A 14,048-nucleotide genomic window follows, 5' to 3' on the forward strand; every position below is an offset into this window, starting at 1 on the left:
TGGGACAATTTGTTAAATAGATTGATTAAAAAACAAAAACAAAAAACAACAACAACAAGGATTAGTGGGAATTGAATTGGACAGTTTAGGAGACTCCTGAAGAAAAGATCCAACCGACTTCCAGAAAGAAAAAGATAATTTCATTTATGGCCTCAAGAAACAGAATGGCTTTGTATTTCTCAAAAACAATGCTAGAAGTTAAAAGACAAAGAGTAATATCTTCGAAATTCCAAGGGAAAATAATTTCTAATCTATAATGATATAGCCAGCCAAATATCACCCAAGATGAGAAAAAGGTCATCTTCGGACAGACAAATCCCCTCCAAGTCCATCTCTACCTTTCTTTACCGGAGACTTTACCAGGTAAGTCTTTCTTTACCCGGTCCCAGAAGGCTGGCCTGTGTGGATTGCATCACTGGGATCCATTGCCTCCCACTTTCAGTAGGATTTGGCCAATGGGAAATACTGGCAGAGTTTGTAGAGAGAAATAACAACAAGGTCAGGCTACTTATTCCCTGGCTCCTTCCCTGCCAAGTCAGCTCAGGTTGACTTCCTTACAGGTCAATATTCCTATAAGGCGTCTGCAACGACTTCAGTTCCTCCGTCTGGGTTCCAGGAACCACTCCTTCCCTTTGCCCTCTCTCTCAACCACATGGATGGTAACAGGCTCCCTGCAGTGTCAACGGTCAGGGGGCTTTACCACCCCTTGTAGATTTCCCTTAACCTTGCCCACACCTTTTTAGATAGACACTTCCTTAAAATTCTTCAATTGCCCTATCTGAGTATATCATCTGTTTCCTGCAGGACCCTGACCAACACAGATGCCTGGATAATTAATAGACGATGTTACTATTCCTTGAAGGCAGTACAGTTGTGGCAAAGGCTTTAGAATCACATCCACCCACATACATATCATAGCTCTGTGATTTTCTAGCTGTGAAACTTTGGACAAATGACCAGCTCTCTGTGTCTCATACATAAAATGGGGATGTTTATATGACTTTCCTCCCAGAGTTTCTGAGAATCAAATGAAATAATCCAAAAAATATTTATTTCAGTGCCGGTCACTTAACAAGCACTCAGTTAAAGGTGGTTATTATTATTTATTGTTATTATTCTTGTGTTATTGTTAGCCTGCTAAGAGCTGCCCACTCTGCAAAGGGACCAAATGACTCAGATGGCCGGATGCCACCCTCATAAGCCTCACAGCCTCACTTGTGAATCCTGATGGGGGGGCAAAAGAAAACTGAACCAAATGGGGAAGGTTTGTGCCTGGACCCTGAAGCATGGCTTGGGTTGAGCAGGCTGATCTTCCTTCTTGGGTTGGGTCCTGCTGAGTAGGGTGGGGCATCCTCTGGCAGTTGGCTCCAAGTTCCACCCGCAATCCTTAGTTCCTGATCATGGTGCTCTTTGCCAGAGATAAAGGGGAAGCTGGAACCAAGATGCATTTCTGAGAAAAGCCGTGATTCCAAATACCTGGCTGAGGCTCTGTGGCGGTCTTCCTAAGGCACTGGGCCCGGCAGAGCCGTTCCAGCCTCTGAGCACACGACTCCCAGCCTGGCCTATTTAACCCCTCTCTCCTACCAACGCATAAGAAGCTCCAGGGAGTCCACCTTGATGGAGTTCTTCTTTTAATATAACTGCAAGGTGCCAATTTGTCCCTGTGAAACCAAATTCTTTTTTTGATTTGCAATCTTGCTTTGGCTTACGACTTTGGGATTGTTGTGTGATTGGTGGTGGGGTGAGGTGGATGGGAGAGGAGGTGTAAAAAACAAACTGCTTTTGTGGGAAAAGGTAAAAGTGAGAAGGGCCAGCTCAGTAAATGTCAGAAATGTGTAGGTGCAAGCACATGAAAACATCTCTACATACACATGAGCTTCTGGGTTTATAAAGGTGCATTGTCTGCTTCCTATGACCATCAAAAACAGCCTAGCTCACCCTAACCGGTTTGGCTCAGTGGATAGAGCATCTGCCTGAAAACTGAAGGGTCCTGGGTTTGATTGTGATCAAGGGCATGTACCTTGGTTTTCGAGCTTGATCCCCAGTAGGGGGCGTGCAGGAGGCAGCTGATCAAAGTCTCTCTCATGGATGTTTCTAACTCTCTATCCCTCTCATTTTCTCTCTGTAAAATCAATAAAACATATATTTTTAAGCACACACACACATACACAAAACAAAAAACAAATGGCCTAGCTCTGTGATGTCGGGAGAGCTACTTTGTTTAAAACGTAAGCGTACCTTTCCATTGAGCTGCCTCCTGCTGTGACTAGAAAACCTACCGGTGTGCTTGAGCATTCCGCCTCTGCTCTCTCTTCAATCCTGGGGTAGGAAAATTCAAGTTTAGAGAGAGAAAGAAGATGAATGAATCAGAAGGAGGAAAAGAACACCTTGGGATTCCTTGAAATAGCAAATTCTTTTTGTTAACTCCCCCACAGTACATTGACACTATTATCCACTGTATTTAACAACAACAAAATTAATTTCAGGGACACAGCCATTGTATGAAGTAAGGTATGCCAGAATGATACAAACAGGAAGTGGGTGGGTCAGACTTTAGTAAACACTGGTGGAAACACAGTCTGTGGCAAAAGCAATTGAATTTTACTTTGGTCTGTGGATCTTGTCATTGGGTTGGATGGTAAGTCCGATTCTGAGGATAAGCTATGCCAAGTGGATCTTTACTGTTTATCCACTTTACTTCCTTCCAGAATTCTGATGCTGTACCATCCAAAACGATGACTGCTGCTCTGGTGACACCACATTCTAGACGGCTAACAGTGGGCAATCCAAATCTGCCAGCACCTATTTCCTCACCTCAGAAATGGAGATAATAATCTCTCATTAAAATGGTTGTTATGAGAAGTAGAGAGAATGTCTGAGAAGCCTGGGTACTCCGTAATGATGGCTAATAAAAATAATAACTATTATTATGAAAAGAAGAGAAAGAGGAGGAGGAGAGGAAGAGAAAAAGAGGAGAAAAGCTAATTCTAATTACATGAAAAGTCACTCCACAGGGCCATCTGGGGAACAAAAGAGTAATTTTATAGTATGCTTTTAAAAAATCTTATTGAACATGCTCTTAAATAAGCTTGCTAATTTTCCTAATGGGATTATTTCTTTGTTTCTAAGCTTCAACATTTTACTCTGTTTTAATTATACAATATTTTAGGTCTGACATCAAAAAAGTGCATCATCTGTTTTTATCTTTCTCAGCCTCATCCACATCCGTGGTTACTGTTGCCAGGTATCCTGGGGTCACCTAAAGTACTTTTGTTCTAGAGACCTTTCAGAGTAAGCCAACCCAGCAGTTTAGAAAACTTCTCTTGTTTGTAGACAAAAATACATTAAAACAACCAAGGGAGTGAGTACTCTCTGGGATAATTATTTTTAATGTCTTACTGGACACGTTTGAAATGCTTTTCAGGTCCTTTGGGAGTCAAACCAGGCGGAAATCTTTTTTGTTTTACGTCTTGGAACTTGTTTGGTAAATGTCTGATGTTTGCACATTGTGTAACGTTCATCCCGCCATCACCACCCCCCTCCCCCAATCCTGTCTTAAATGATGTCAGGATTTCATCAGCATTAAATAGGCAACAAAAATACAGGGTAGAGAGGATTAATGGTTTCTTTGTGGCTTTCTGGTTATCTTCCTTTGAGTCTATTACTAAATGCAGCTCTAAAGGCTTATTGTGCTTTTGGGTTCCGTCAGCCAGTCACTTTAATTCCAAACCAGAAGAGCTCCCCCTCGGGGGTCTCCTTGTTGCTAAACCTTTACTGAGAAATCATTGATTAATTCCAACAAAAAGGTGCTGTCAGCATGCTAGGTATCTCTACATGTCGGGCCTCTGTAACATACAATGATGCTTTCCTAATTTTAACCATATTGCAATTAGCTAATTACAGACCCACAGAGGCCTTCTTGGTGAAACTTAATGGATTTCATCTCTCTGATTACCACTGAGAGGAACTGAGGCAAATTCTTGGACCTGGTGTAAACGAAGTTTGTTACAAGGATACTTTTTATAGCAGGACTTCCACATCCTGCTTTGAATGTGACCGAGTCCTGTAGCATAGCCAGACTCTGAGCAAGTTGAGAGCATGGACTTTGTATCTCCAGTTTGGTTACTGGGCCTGTCATAGGTACTCCGTAAGTGCAGGCTGTTACAGAAAAATGGTTCTTGCCTCCCACAGGTCTGGCCTCTGAGAAAACTGTCACTAACTAGCTGTGTAGTCATGGGCAACTCATCTAATGTCTTAACTGGAAAACGAGGGTGGAATAGATGCTCTTTAAAGCCCCTTGCAGCTGTAACCTGCTGCAAACCTCTGACTCAACCTGGAGAGAGATTATCTTATGGATCCCATGTGAACTGAGTGATACCTGGGGAGGCACCATATTGAGTTAGAAAAAGGGGGTGATGAATAACTTTTTGGTAAGTAATATTTAGATTCCTCTCTCTCCAAATAATTACTTAGAGCATGTACAACATTTCTTTAAAAATGAAGAAGACCAGCTATCTCAAATATGGTCATCTCTTGAACATGGTTCTGTTGATGTAATTCAGAAGGGAAGTGCTGCCTCCCTGGGGCTCTCCACGCATGCGACCCATCTGAGATGAGCAGGTGGATTTTTTTCTTCTTTTTAAAATCTGTTTTTCAAACACAGAGATGATCAAGGAGCAGCTTTGGCATTACCCACCCATCTTAGATCCATTTGTGATAGACAGAATGAGAACTGTGCTCAGTGAGTCCAGTTGCCTTAAGGAAATGGGGCAAAACTGACCTAACAGATGTTCATGCTTATCCAATAATAATGATGCATTGTGTTTATTTGGAACACAACTAAATCGTTCCTACTGACTTCAAGGTCCCAGTGCAAAATCCTGGATTCAGATCCTGTGGATTTATCACACCCGCTGGAGCACATTGGCTTTCCAACCCTCTGAGTGGATTATCCTCTTCCATTAGAGTGGTCTCATCCTTTCCAAAAGATAACATCTTGTTTCTCTGGCCTGAATTTCTTTCAAAACACAATTTGTGAAAACAACGTGTGAGAACACATGACAATGGGAAGTGCTCAGCGGGAATGCTGCAATAAATATGTCAGGTATATAAACTAGCCCATGCTATTTATCTGGTCCTTAAGAAGAAAGTATTGGGATCTAATAAATTACAATCATTTTTCAGCATCTCAGATTTCTCCGGTAACACATATATGTTGGCAGAGTTTAGTGGATCGTGCTAATTTATTTGTGAAGCATCAAAGGAAAGAATAAAATAATGTCTCCAGGCAGTGGAGTGGAGTGCGAAGGGACTGGAAAGCCAGTCGGGCAGCAGCAATATTTTCCTGCGCCAGAAGTAAACATGTCAACATGGTGAGAAGGGTTTTGTCCCACTCCTGGCTGAACTTTGAGGGGTAAGATGGCTAATGTCAAGGGACCCAGCTTTGTAGTCCTTTCTCACAAGGCGTTCCATGATTCACGAAAAGGACAATCTGCAGCATGACACGGTGAACTAGGTCAGAATAATATTTCTTAATGGTGATTCCTACAATGTCCTATTAATTACAGCAGTGGTTCAGAATTTTCTGTGCCTTGATAGGTTGTATTTTTACGTACGCACACATTTTTTAAATTTAATGTGATATAAAACTGAGTTCCAAGGAATCTCTACTATGTAAGTGGTGAAAAATGATGTGGGGGAGAGGAAGCAAAATATGTGCCTATCCATCTATACCCCACAAGCCAGTATTCAAGAGATGATCTTTGTGAGCATAAAAGTTTATGCTGCCTTTGATTTGTGTGGTTAAAACACACACACACACACACACACACACACACACACAGACACGCTAGCAATATTTAAGGATCTTGGAGCATAACATCCGAGCAGAAACTGCTTGCTCTAAATTTGCATTTGGTTTTTTTCACTTACGGCTCTATATGGATTTTCCCTCTTTTCTAGCTAAGTTAGTTTATACACACAGTTCCCTTTCTGGACTGCATTCCCTACAACATGCCTTGCCTCTTCTCACCTGCCTATTTCTATTCCCATCTTTTTTCTTTTTTTAAAAAGATCATTACCAGAGGATATATTTTTATTGACTTTTAGAGAGAGGAAGGAAGACAGAAACATAGATGTGAGAGGGAAACATTGATCTGTTGCTTCCCGTACCCGACCTGACTGAGAATCGACCTGCTACCTAGGTATGTGCCATGACTGGGAACCAAACCCACAACATTTTGAAAAGAATAAAATAATGTTGACAGGACAATGCTCCAACGAACTGAACCACCCATCCAGGGCACCACCATTTTTTGAGCCTACGGAAGACACATTTTCCAGCTCCACCGGGTGAGGTTGGGGAATCTAACTCAAAGGCTCCTCTTTGCTGTAGGGGGACTGCCCTATACATTAACAATGTTTAGCAGCATCCCTAGTCTCTACCCACTAGAAGCCAGTAGCATCCAACCTTCCTACCCACATCGAGTTGTAACAATCACAGACTTTGCTAGACATTTCCAGATGTCCCAGGCGGGGAGAGGGGGAGGCGGGAGGTGGGGTGCTGGGGGGGAAAAAGCCTATGGTTAAGAGCCACTGCCCTAGGGCTCTCTTCAAATTGGATCACAGGTTCTGGAGAACAAAGGCCAGGTTCTTAGCAGTGTTTTGTTTTGATACATGTTCAAAGTTACTTGGTGATTAATAAATAAAATATGTTTTCAAAATTATCAGTTGGGAGTTTCTGAAAATCAACACATTATGCTAATTTGAATCAGGTTGGACCCCCAGGAAACTATGAAAATGGTCTAGATCGGGGTCCTCAAACTACAGCCCGCGGGCCACATGCAAATACAAATATTGTATTTGTTCCCGTTTTGATTTTTTACTTCAAAATAAGATATGTGCAGTGTGCATAGGAATTTGTTCATAGTTTTTTTTTAAACTATAGTCCGGCCCTCCAACGGTCTGAGGGACAGTGAACTGGCCCCCTGTTTAAAAAGTTTCAGGACCCCTGACTTAGAATATCTATCTTGTTGGGTCATCAGAAGAACAGAACTCTCCAGGAGCCCACAGAAGTCACCAATGAAATCATCTTCCAGGTCTACCTTTTCATAGGCTGCCAGATAAAGGGCATGAAACCATCCAGCTTAGGTCAAAATGAGCCTATTCTCTTCCCTCGTTCCCCCTTTCCCACAGCAATATCGAAGAGAATAGAAGAGACAGCAAACACAGAAGTGAGCAAGAAGAGGAGGAATAAAGCCACCCAAGTCCCCTTTCCCAATGAAGGCTGTCTGCCATCTTGAATCCTGCCCAAGCTGGGGGAGAGTACAGTGCTAAGTGAACACTGAGTTTTATTAGCACCCATCCCCTATAATTCCTAAACTTGTAGAGAATGGCAGGAAGTAAAGGCTGAGCTCTAACCAACTGACATTCTAATTAGTGATGTCAGTCTTGACATGGCTTACTTGTCCTTTTACTTATCAATCTTTGTGGATCCTTGATCCCCAATGTCTTCTTGCTTCTTAACCACCGACTTCCTTACTAGACTGTCTTCCTCTATGTCTTGCCTACTCTCATGTGACATCTAGTAGCTGATTTCTTCTCAACTTGCTCTTGGGAACACTGATTTCTCATTTCCTTCCCACTGTGGCGAGCAGTAAATGGTTCCTGATCCACCTGCCCACCTCAGGTCCTCACTCCCCACATTGCCAATCCTTACCCACTGCAAGGCATGTCTCATCATGAAATGACACAAAACAGTTCATTCGCTATTTTACTTCCCAGCTTGTTGTGTTAGCATTTTGGAGATCCAGGCAAACAATAGAGAGCGACGCAGTAGGTAGAACTCATTGGTGGAGCATAAAAGTACCCCCCTCCTCCCGAATGGACGGAAAGTAGACTGTGAGCCCATCCCTGTCACAGAGTTGCAAGTTCCATTTTATTTCCATTGGATGAATGGTGTGGTATAAATGCACTGAAAATCATAGGACCTAATAAGGTGGCATACTTTTTTTTTTTAAAGTCACACACCAAATTGGGCACCTTCACTTATATGTGTTTGTGTTTAAAATGGTATTGAAAGTAGGTTTCAAAATGATACAGAACACTCCTTGATCCATTTCTTAAGGTTTGAATTTTGACGAGAAACTTGTTGTCAATGCCTTGATGGCAAAGTTTTTCATACGTGAAAGTGGTATCAGTGAGTTTACAAGAAGATGGGAATTTGCTTTTGTGCATGTTCATATTCAAGTTCTTGATGGCTGATCTCTTTTTTTGTTTTGTTTTGTTTGAAGTCAGTTAATAGTCTCTGAATAGATAGATCAAAATTTAGTAACTACCATTTGATAATTTCTGACTACATCCAGGCACCATATAGGCACTTACATGTGTTAATTTGTTTTCCAAATAACTCATTGAGGTGAAGGTATCCTTAGATTCGTTTTACAGTGATGAAAATTAAGGCTCAGAGAAAGTACAGAAGTTACCCAAAGTCACACGGAAAATCAACAGCAGAGGAGAACTTTAACCGCAGCATCTGATCCCTGTGCCCTGCTGTTTGTACTATTCTGTATTTCCAGAGTCAAAAACTATCAGTGTGAAACACAGGCTCGGCTCTGGACCCAGGAACATGGCCAGAGAAGAGAAAGAGTAACAACACCCAGGTAGCATACACTATATGGCAGGCACTGTTCCGAAAGTTTACATATATGTCATTTAAGTCTCACAACAGCCCTATGCGAAGGGTACTATGTCCACTTTACAAATGAAGACACATGAGAGCAAGCCATGTACACCAGCTACTCCCAGTATTCCTTTCCATGGTTCGTTCCCATGTTACAGATCACCCGGTGGTTCGCTGCATTGCCTAGCCCTTTACAGTTTTCAAGTCCCTGTATGCTTTATTTCATTTTTACTATCTTCATTTTATAGATAAGGGAACTAAAAAATCAGCTCAAGTTATTTCCCCAAAGCCATGATCACTGGCAGAGACAGGATCTGAGTGAGCCCAAGTGCTGTTTTTCAATCTTCACCTGCGGATATGTTTTTACTTATGAGAGAGAGAGAGAGAGAGAGAGAGAGAGAGAGAGAGAGAGAGAGAGAGACATTGATCAGTTATCTCCTGTATGCACCCCACCTGGGAATCGAGCCTGCAACCTTTTGGTGTATGGGAGTACAGGTGTTCTTATACCTAGCCCAGGACTCTTTTATTCTGGACCAGGCTGCACACCCGAAATGCGACTGTGAGAAAGAATGCCATCCTAAATTTTCAAGATGAAGTTAACCCATGTAGTCTGCACGAAAAGGAAAGAATCCAAGCTTGATTTTGAAGCAATGTCACGTTTCCTGTTTCAGGGCCTAGGTCTAGGACAAAATGATTTCCATTTACTTCAAGGTGGCAACAATCTTGCTTAAGGTCAAACTCCTTGGTAAAGGACTTCTCTTTCTGCCCTTCTTCCTTATCCAGAACAAAGATTGCTACCTTTTCTTAAGTCACACCAATATCTACACTAAGTCTAGAACTCATCAATTAATTAGAAGCAAAGAAAAACGGAATCTATGTCAGTGTAGATAACAGCCACCATTTATTGAGTGCTTCCTCCAACGGGCTAAGTGATTACATGCCTTACCTCATCTGGTTCTCACAATTTGAATAGGTGCTGTTGTTATTTCTATCTTGAGGAGAAAATTGAGTTTTTTAGAGGTTAAGTAACTTTCACAGTCACTCAGCTAGTGGTGGTGATTGTAACCCAGCTCTATATAAACAGCTGCCCTCCTGATTCCATAAAGTTCAGCCACCTTGTAGGCAGAGATTTACCCAGCCCTGGCATTCCAAATCCTTCCAACCCTTCCAGCGTCTGGATGGTAGGGTGGGATACTTAGTAATAAACACATTAAAATGTGGCAGCGTAGATAAAAGGACAGTAACAAGTGAGGGCAATATGTCGCTTCCATTCCCATCTTACCTTAAAGTCATTCATTCTCTGGTCTAGCAGATCTCCTTGTTCCTTTATAATGGTTATCACTATGTACAAGTATCGGACTTTTTTGCTTGTAATTGTCATTCCTACTGAAATGTAAGCTCTGAGGGCAGGGCAGAGCCCGTCCTGTTATTGCTATATTCCCAGTCCCTGCCACAGTGCATGGTACATAGGAAGCGTGAATAGTTGGAGCATGCTGAATGAGTGGAGAGCACCTAAAAGATGAGGATGCGCTGCTGAAAAAAGGAAGGGACTCTTCCCCTTCTGTGGTAGACACCTTGCTTTTTTTGTAAAGCTTCAGAACAACCATTTCTAAAAGGCAACGAATGCCTGATTTGCCAAGATTTAAGGAGAGATGTGATTATGATCTTTGTGAGTCCTTGCTCCTTAAACTTTTTGTCTTGGTAAACTTCTGCTAGGAATTCTGGCAACTCTCCTTCCTCTCTCCCCCACCCCTCTTCTCCTCATCCACCCCTAGTGAATACACATCCTTCTGCAGGCCAGCTGCATATCCGGGTTTGCAGACGAAGGCCCAGGTGGCTCTTCACTAATGGCTCATCCGTTATCTGCGTGAAGAGTCAGTGCCTTTTCCGAGTAAATTTTTTTTTAAGCTAAATTGACCTTTGGAAAAAAAATGCATTCTACAGAAAGCAGTGCTGTTTGCTCTCAATTCATCTCTTCTTTCCTTATTCCTTTGCTTCCCATCAAATATATCCTGTATATCTTTTTTTAAAGTTGTCTACTGAACACTGTATTTAAAATGCACACTGCCGAGCTTTCCCTTTCTGTCATACTTTTTAAGCAACACAATTCTAACCGGCTGCTCTAAAGAATCTCCTCTTCCTGACCTACTACTGCCCCCATATTCCTAACTCAACATTTGGGTATTTTCACAACATATATTCAGGTTGAAAGATAATACTGATATCTTGTTTTATATGAACCTTTATATACTAGGACCTGCAGAGGGACTGACTTCATTGGGATACTTTATGGCTTAATACATCCAAATGATTTATATCTCGTTTTGTCTAAGCATTTATGCTAATAAATTTAACAGATTCCCCGGTACTGCTGGGTCCCTCGTTTTCTTCAGGGGGTCAAAGTGAGAGGAAAATAAAGCAGTGTGTTACTAAAGAAAGAAGAAAGAAATTGGCCCAACCAATTTAAAACACAAATAAAACTGCAACACAAATAAAATCTCTGATTATGAAGCAACAGTCAAAGAAGTTCCTAGATCCACATAGATTTCTGTAATTGAGCTGTTTCTCAAAGGCAGAATAACAAAAGTGACAATATTCAGCAAACTAATTTACTGAAGAATATTTCGGTCCTATATAATTAAATCCAACACCGAGGAGAAACTGACAACTATTAAATTGAGTGCAGTTGGGAGAGGGAAAGGGGATAAGATAAAATCCAGTCTATAAAATATGTTCCATTATCTTTTATAGGTTAAAAACACACACACAAAAATACTTGGAAAGAGTTTTCTAAGATGGAAAGATTTTAAGATTATGTGGGTATTTTTTTTTACAGGTGCAGAATAAGCTGGGTGGTTTGTTTTTTTTCTCTTGGTTTTTTCTTTTTCCTATTTTCCCCCCGTTGTTTGCAAAGTTGAATCTGGGGTCAGGAGTTCTAATTGTAACCTCAGACTGGAATTCCAGATGGTGCGCTCAGGACTGGAAGCAACTCTCAGTTCATCAATTTCATGGGCCTAAGTATCTGCTCTGGCCACGGCCCGGCCTCCATCCCCACTGTGGCATTAATGCAGAACAAATTGAGACATATCCTCTATATAATTAGTTCCAGAATTTAAAAAGATTTACGGTATAAGAATAGAGGCAGCGCTGCGGAATCTTTTCACTGGGGACTCTCTGGGAGCTCGGGGACCATCTTATGGTGGTATCTGAACAGACGGGTACACTGTGAGCTGGGGTGAAGGGGAATTTTGCACTGCGCACCCAGCCGTGCGTGCAGGTCCAGGGCTCTCACACCAATTGGATCAGAGAATTGAATTTTAAATGTCCATAGGGGAATTGATTTTAAAAAAGAAAAGAAAATAGAATTACTGTTCAAATTAACAGAGGAAGCAGGGTGGGGAGCTGCGGGTGGACTATAACGAAAGACCCTCCCTTACTTATTCTTGTTTTCAATTTAAATTAGTGTGATTTCTACCGCCAGCTTGGATTTGGAAAACAGCCATTTAAAAAGCCTGCCCGTCGGCCCCGGGGTAGGCAGATTCCTGAATTGGAGTCGGCGGGGCAGAGAGGATTTGCGGTCAGGCTGCTGATGCTGCGCGTGGAACTCTGGGCGCTGGCCCTTGCGCCAGGCGCCAATAAAGCAGGCGATCCCAGCCCTTGACAGATCGCAGCGCTTCGTGGTGTTTATTCAGTTGTCCGCAGCCGCGCGGGGTGACGCCCAGAGCGCAGCCCGAGAGTACTCCCTGGTCCCTGGGACCGCGGTTGCAGGCTCGGCTCGGAGCTTGGTCTGCCGCAGTTGACAGCTCCAGGGTCAAAGTGGAGGGTTTATAGGTCCTCACCGCCCCCTCCCGTTAGGTCACAATTTTTTGATCTTGCAATAATTAAGCACTTTTCAGGCACCTCTCTCCCCTACGCCTTCCTTTTCTTTCTTTTTTTTAAAATTCTCATACCATTAACTCTGGAGAGACAGAGGGGATGGTGGGGGGTAAAGTCCCTGTGGACGTCGGGAGACCTGGGTTTCAGCTCTGCTTTGCCACTAACTGGCTACGTGTCCTTGAACAAGTTACAAAAATTGTAACGTTTATTGTGTACAAGGCCAACACTATCTTCCTGTCTACTCCTCACGACCCATGAGGTTAGGCGCTAGCATCGAGTTATCTCGTTTGACCAATTAGGAAACTGAGGCTCAGAGAGGCTGTGAAAATCGTCTAGGGTCACACAGCTGTTGGTTACCTGCAAGAGCTGATATTCCATTCTCTGGCTACCAATCCCTTGCTCTTAACCATTGCTCTCTACAGCTGCCTTTCCTCCTTCTGTCTGGGCCTCAGTTTCCTTCTCTGCGGAAGGAGTTGAATTCACATCTCTGCCAATCGGTGGTGCAAACAAGATCCTCTGCGCCACAGGTCTCTTCGCTGATGGGCGTGGAAAGGTGGGTGAGAGAAGGGAGCGACTAGGTCTTCAAAGCCTTTATTTCCCCGGGATCTCGGACAAGCCTCGACCCACAGGAGGTGCAGCAGAGCGCAAGGTGGCCCTTCGTCCGGGCCAGACTATTTGCCACCCCCGCCTCCCCCCGGGCCTCTAGGGCAGCGTGGCAGGCGCGGCCACCGGGTGACCACAGCTCCCGCAGAGAACGTTACCCAGGGGTGGGAGAAGTGGAGAGCGTGGGCACCCTGCAAACGCAATAGTTTGCCGGTTCCCCAGCTTTGGCCCTGAGGTGCCTGGGCTCCTGGGCATGGGGATGGGCAAAGGCATTCTGACTCCGGACGCGCACAGCACTTTTTTGGCCTCACCGTTTGGGACTACGAGGTCGGGCGAGGTGGCATTCTAAGGTTGAAATGAGATCACACCACAATTGTTTCAACTCCCCTTTCCTCCCACCCAACCCCACCCCATTCCTGGGCAAAACTTTTTTTTTTTAATGTAAAGGCGGAGAGTTAAGCGCCTTTGCCCTACCTGTGATTCAAAAACACAAAGGCTATCCTCTTCAAAATACTCCCCCCAAAGTTGCAAAGGAGAATAAAAGAGAAACAATGTTTGACCTTTTCGTTTGGAAATTGAAATTCCTGGCTTTTCTTAAAGGGTTCACCTTCCCTTGTAGAGCTTGAGTGAGTCCTAGTTAGGAAAAAACGATTTCGAAGTAGAAATAAAAGTGTGTGTTTGGGGGAGGGAGGGTTGGTTGAGAAAGAGGTCTGATGCGTTCTAGGGGCAACTAGGTCTCAGAACTTTTGTCTCGCCGGGTCTTTCTCCACCAAAAAGACCAAACACACATGCCCTCTGGCTGGCAGGCTAAGAGTTGGAGCTTTTGGAAGGCGAATTGGGGGCCTACAGAGTGTGTGTGTGTGGGGGGGGGGGGGGAAAAAGCTGGCCT

General features: G+C 43.3%; 1 protein-coding gene across 1 annotated transcript in view; it reads left to right on the forward strand.

Annotated features, from left to right (window-relative positions):
- The first annotated feature begins 285 nt into the window (after positions 1–285).
- The window catches only part of WT1 (Wilms tumor 1), a 69,031-nt gene continuing 55,268 nt past the window's right edge, over positions 286–14,048 (forward strand). Inside the window, exons 1-3 of the mRNA XM_014534953.1 lie at positions 286–363; positions 12,144–12,309; positions 12,979–13,109. Coding sequence (XP_014390439.1) covers positions 286–363; positions 12,144–12,309; positions 12,979–13,109 — 375 coding nt within the window. The remainder of the gene's footprint in view (positions 364–12,143; positions 12,310–12,978; positions 13,110–14,048) is intronic.

Source organism: Myotis brandtii, unplaced genomic scaffold (genome assembly GCF_000412655.1).
Source record: "Myotis brandtii unplaced genomic scaffold, ASM41265v1 scaffold1341, whole genome shotgun sequence".
NCBI classification, from domain to species: domain Eukaryota; kingdom Metazoa; phylum Chordata; class Mammalia; order Chiroptera; family Vespertilionidae; genus Myotis; species Myotis brandtii.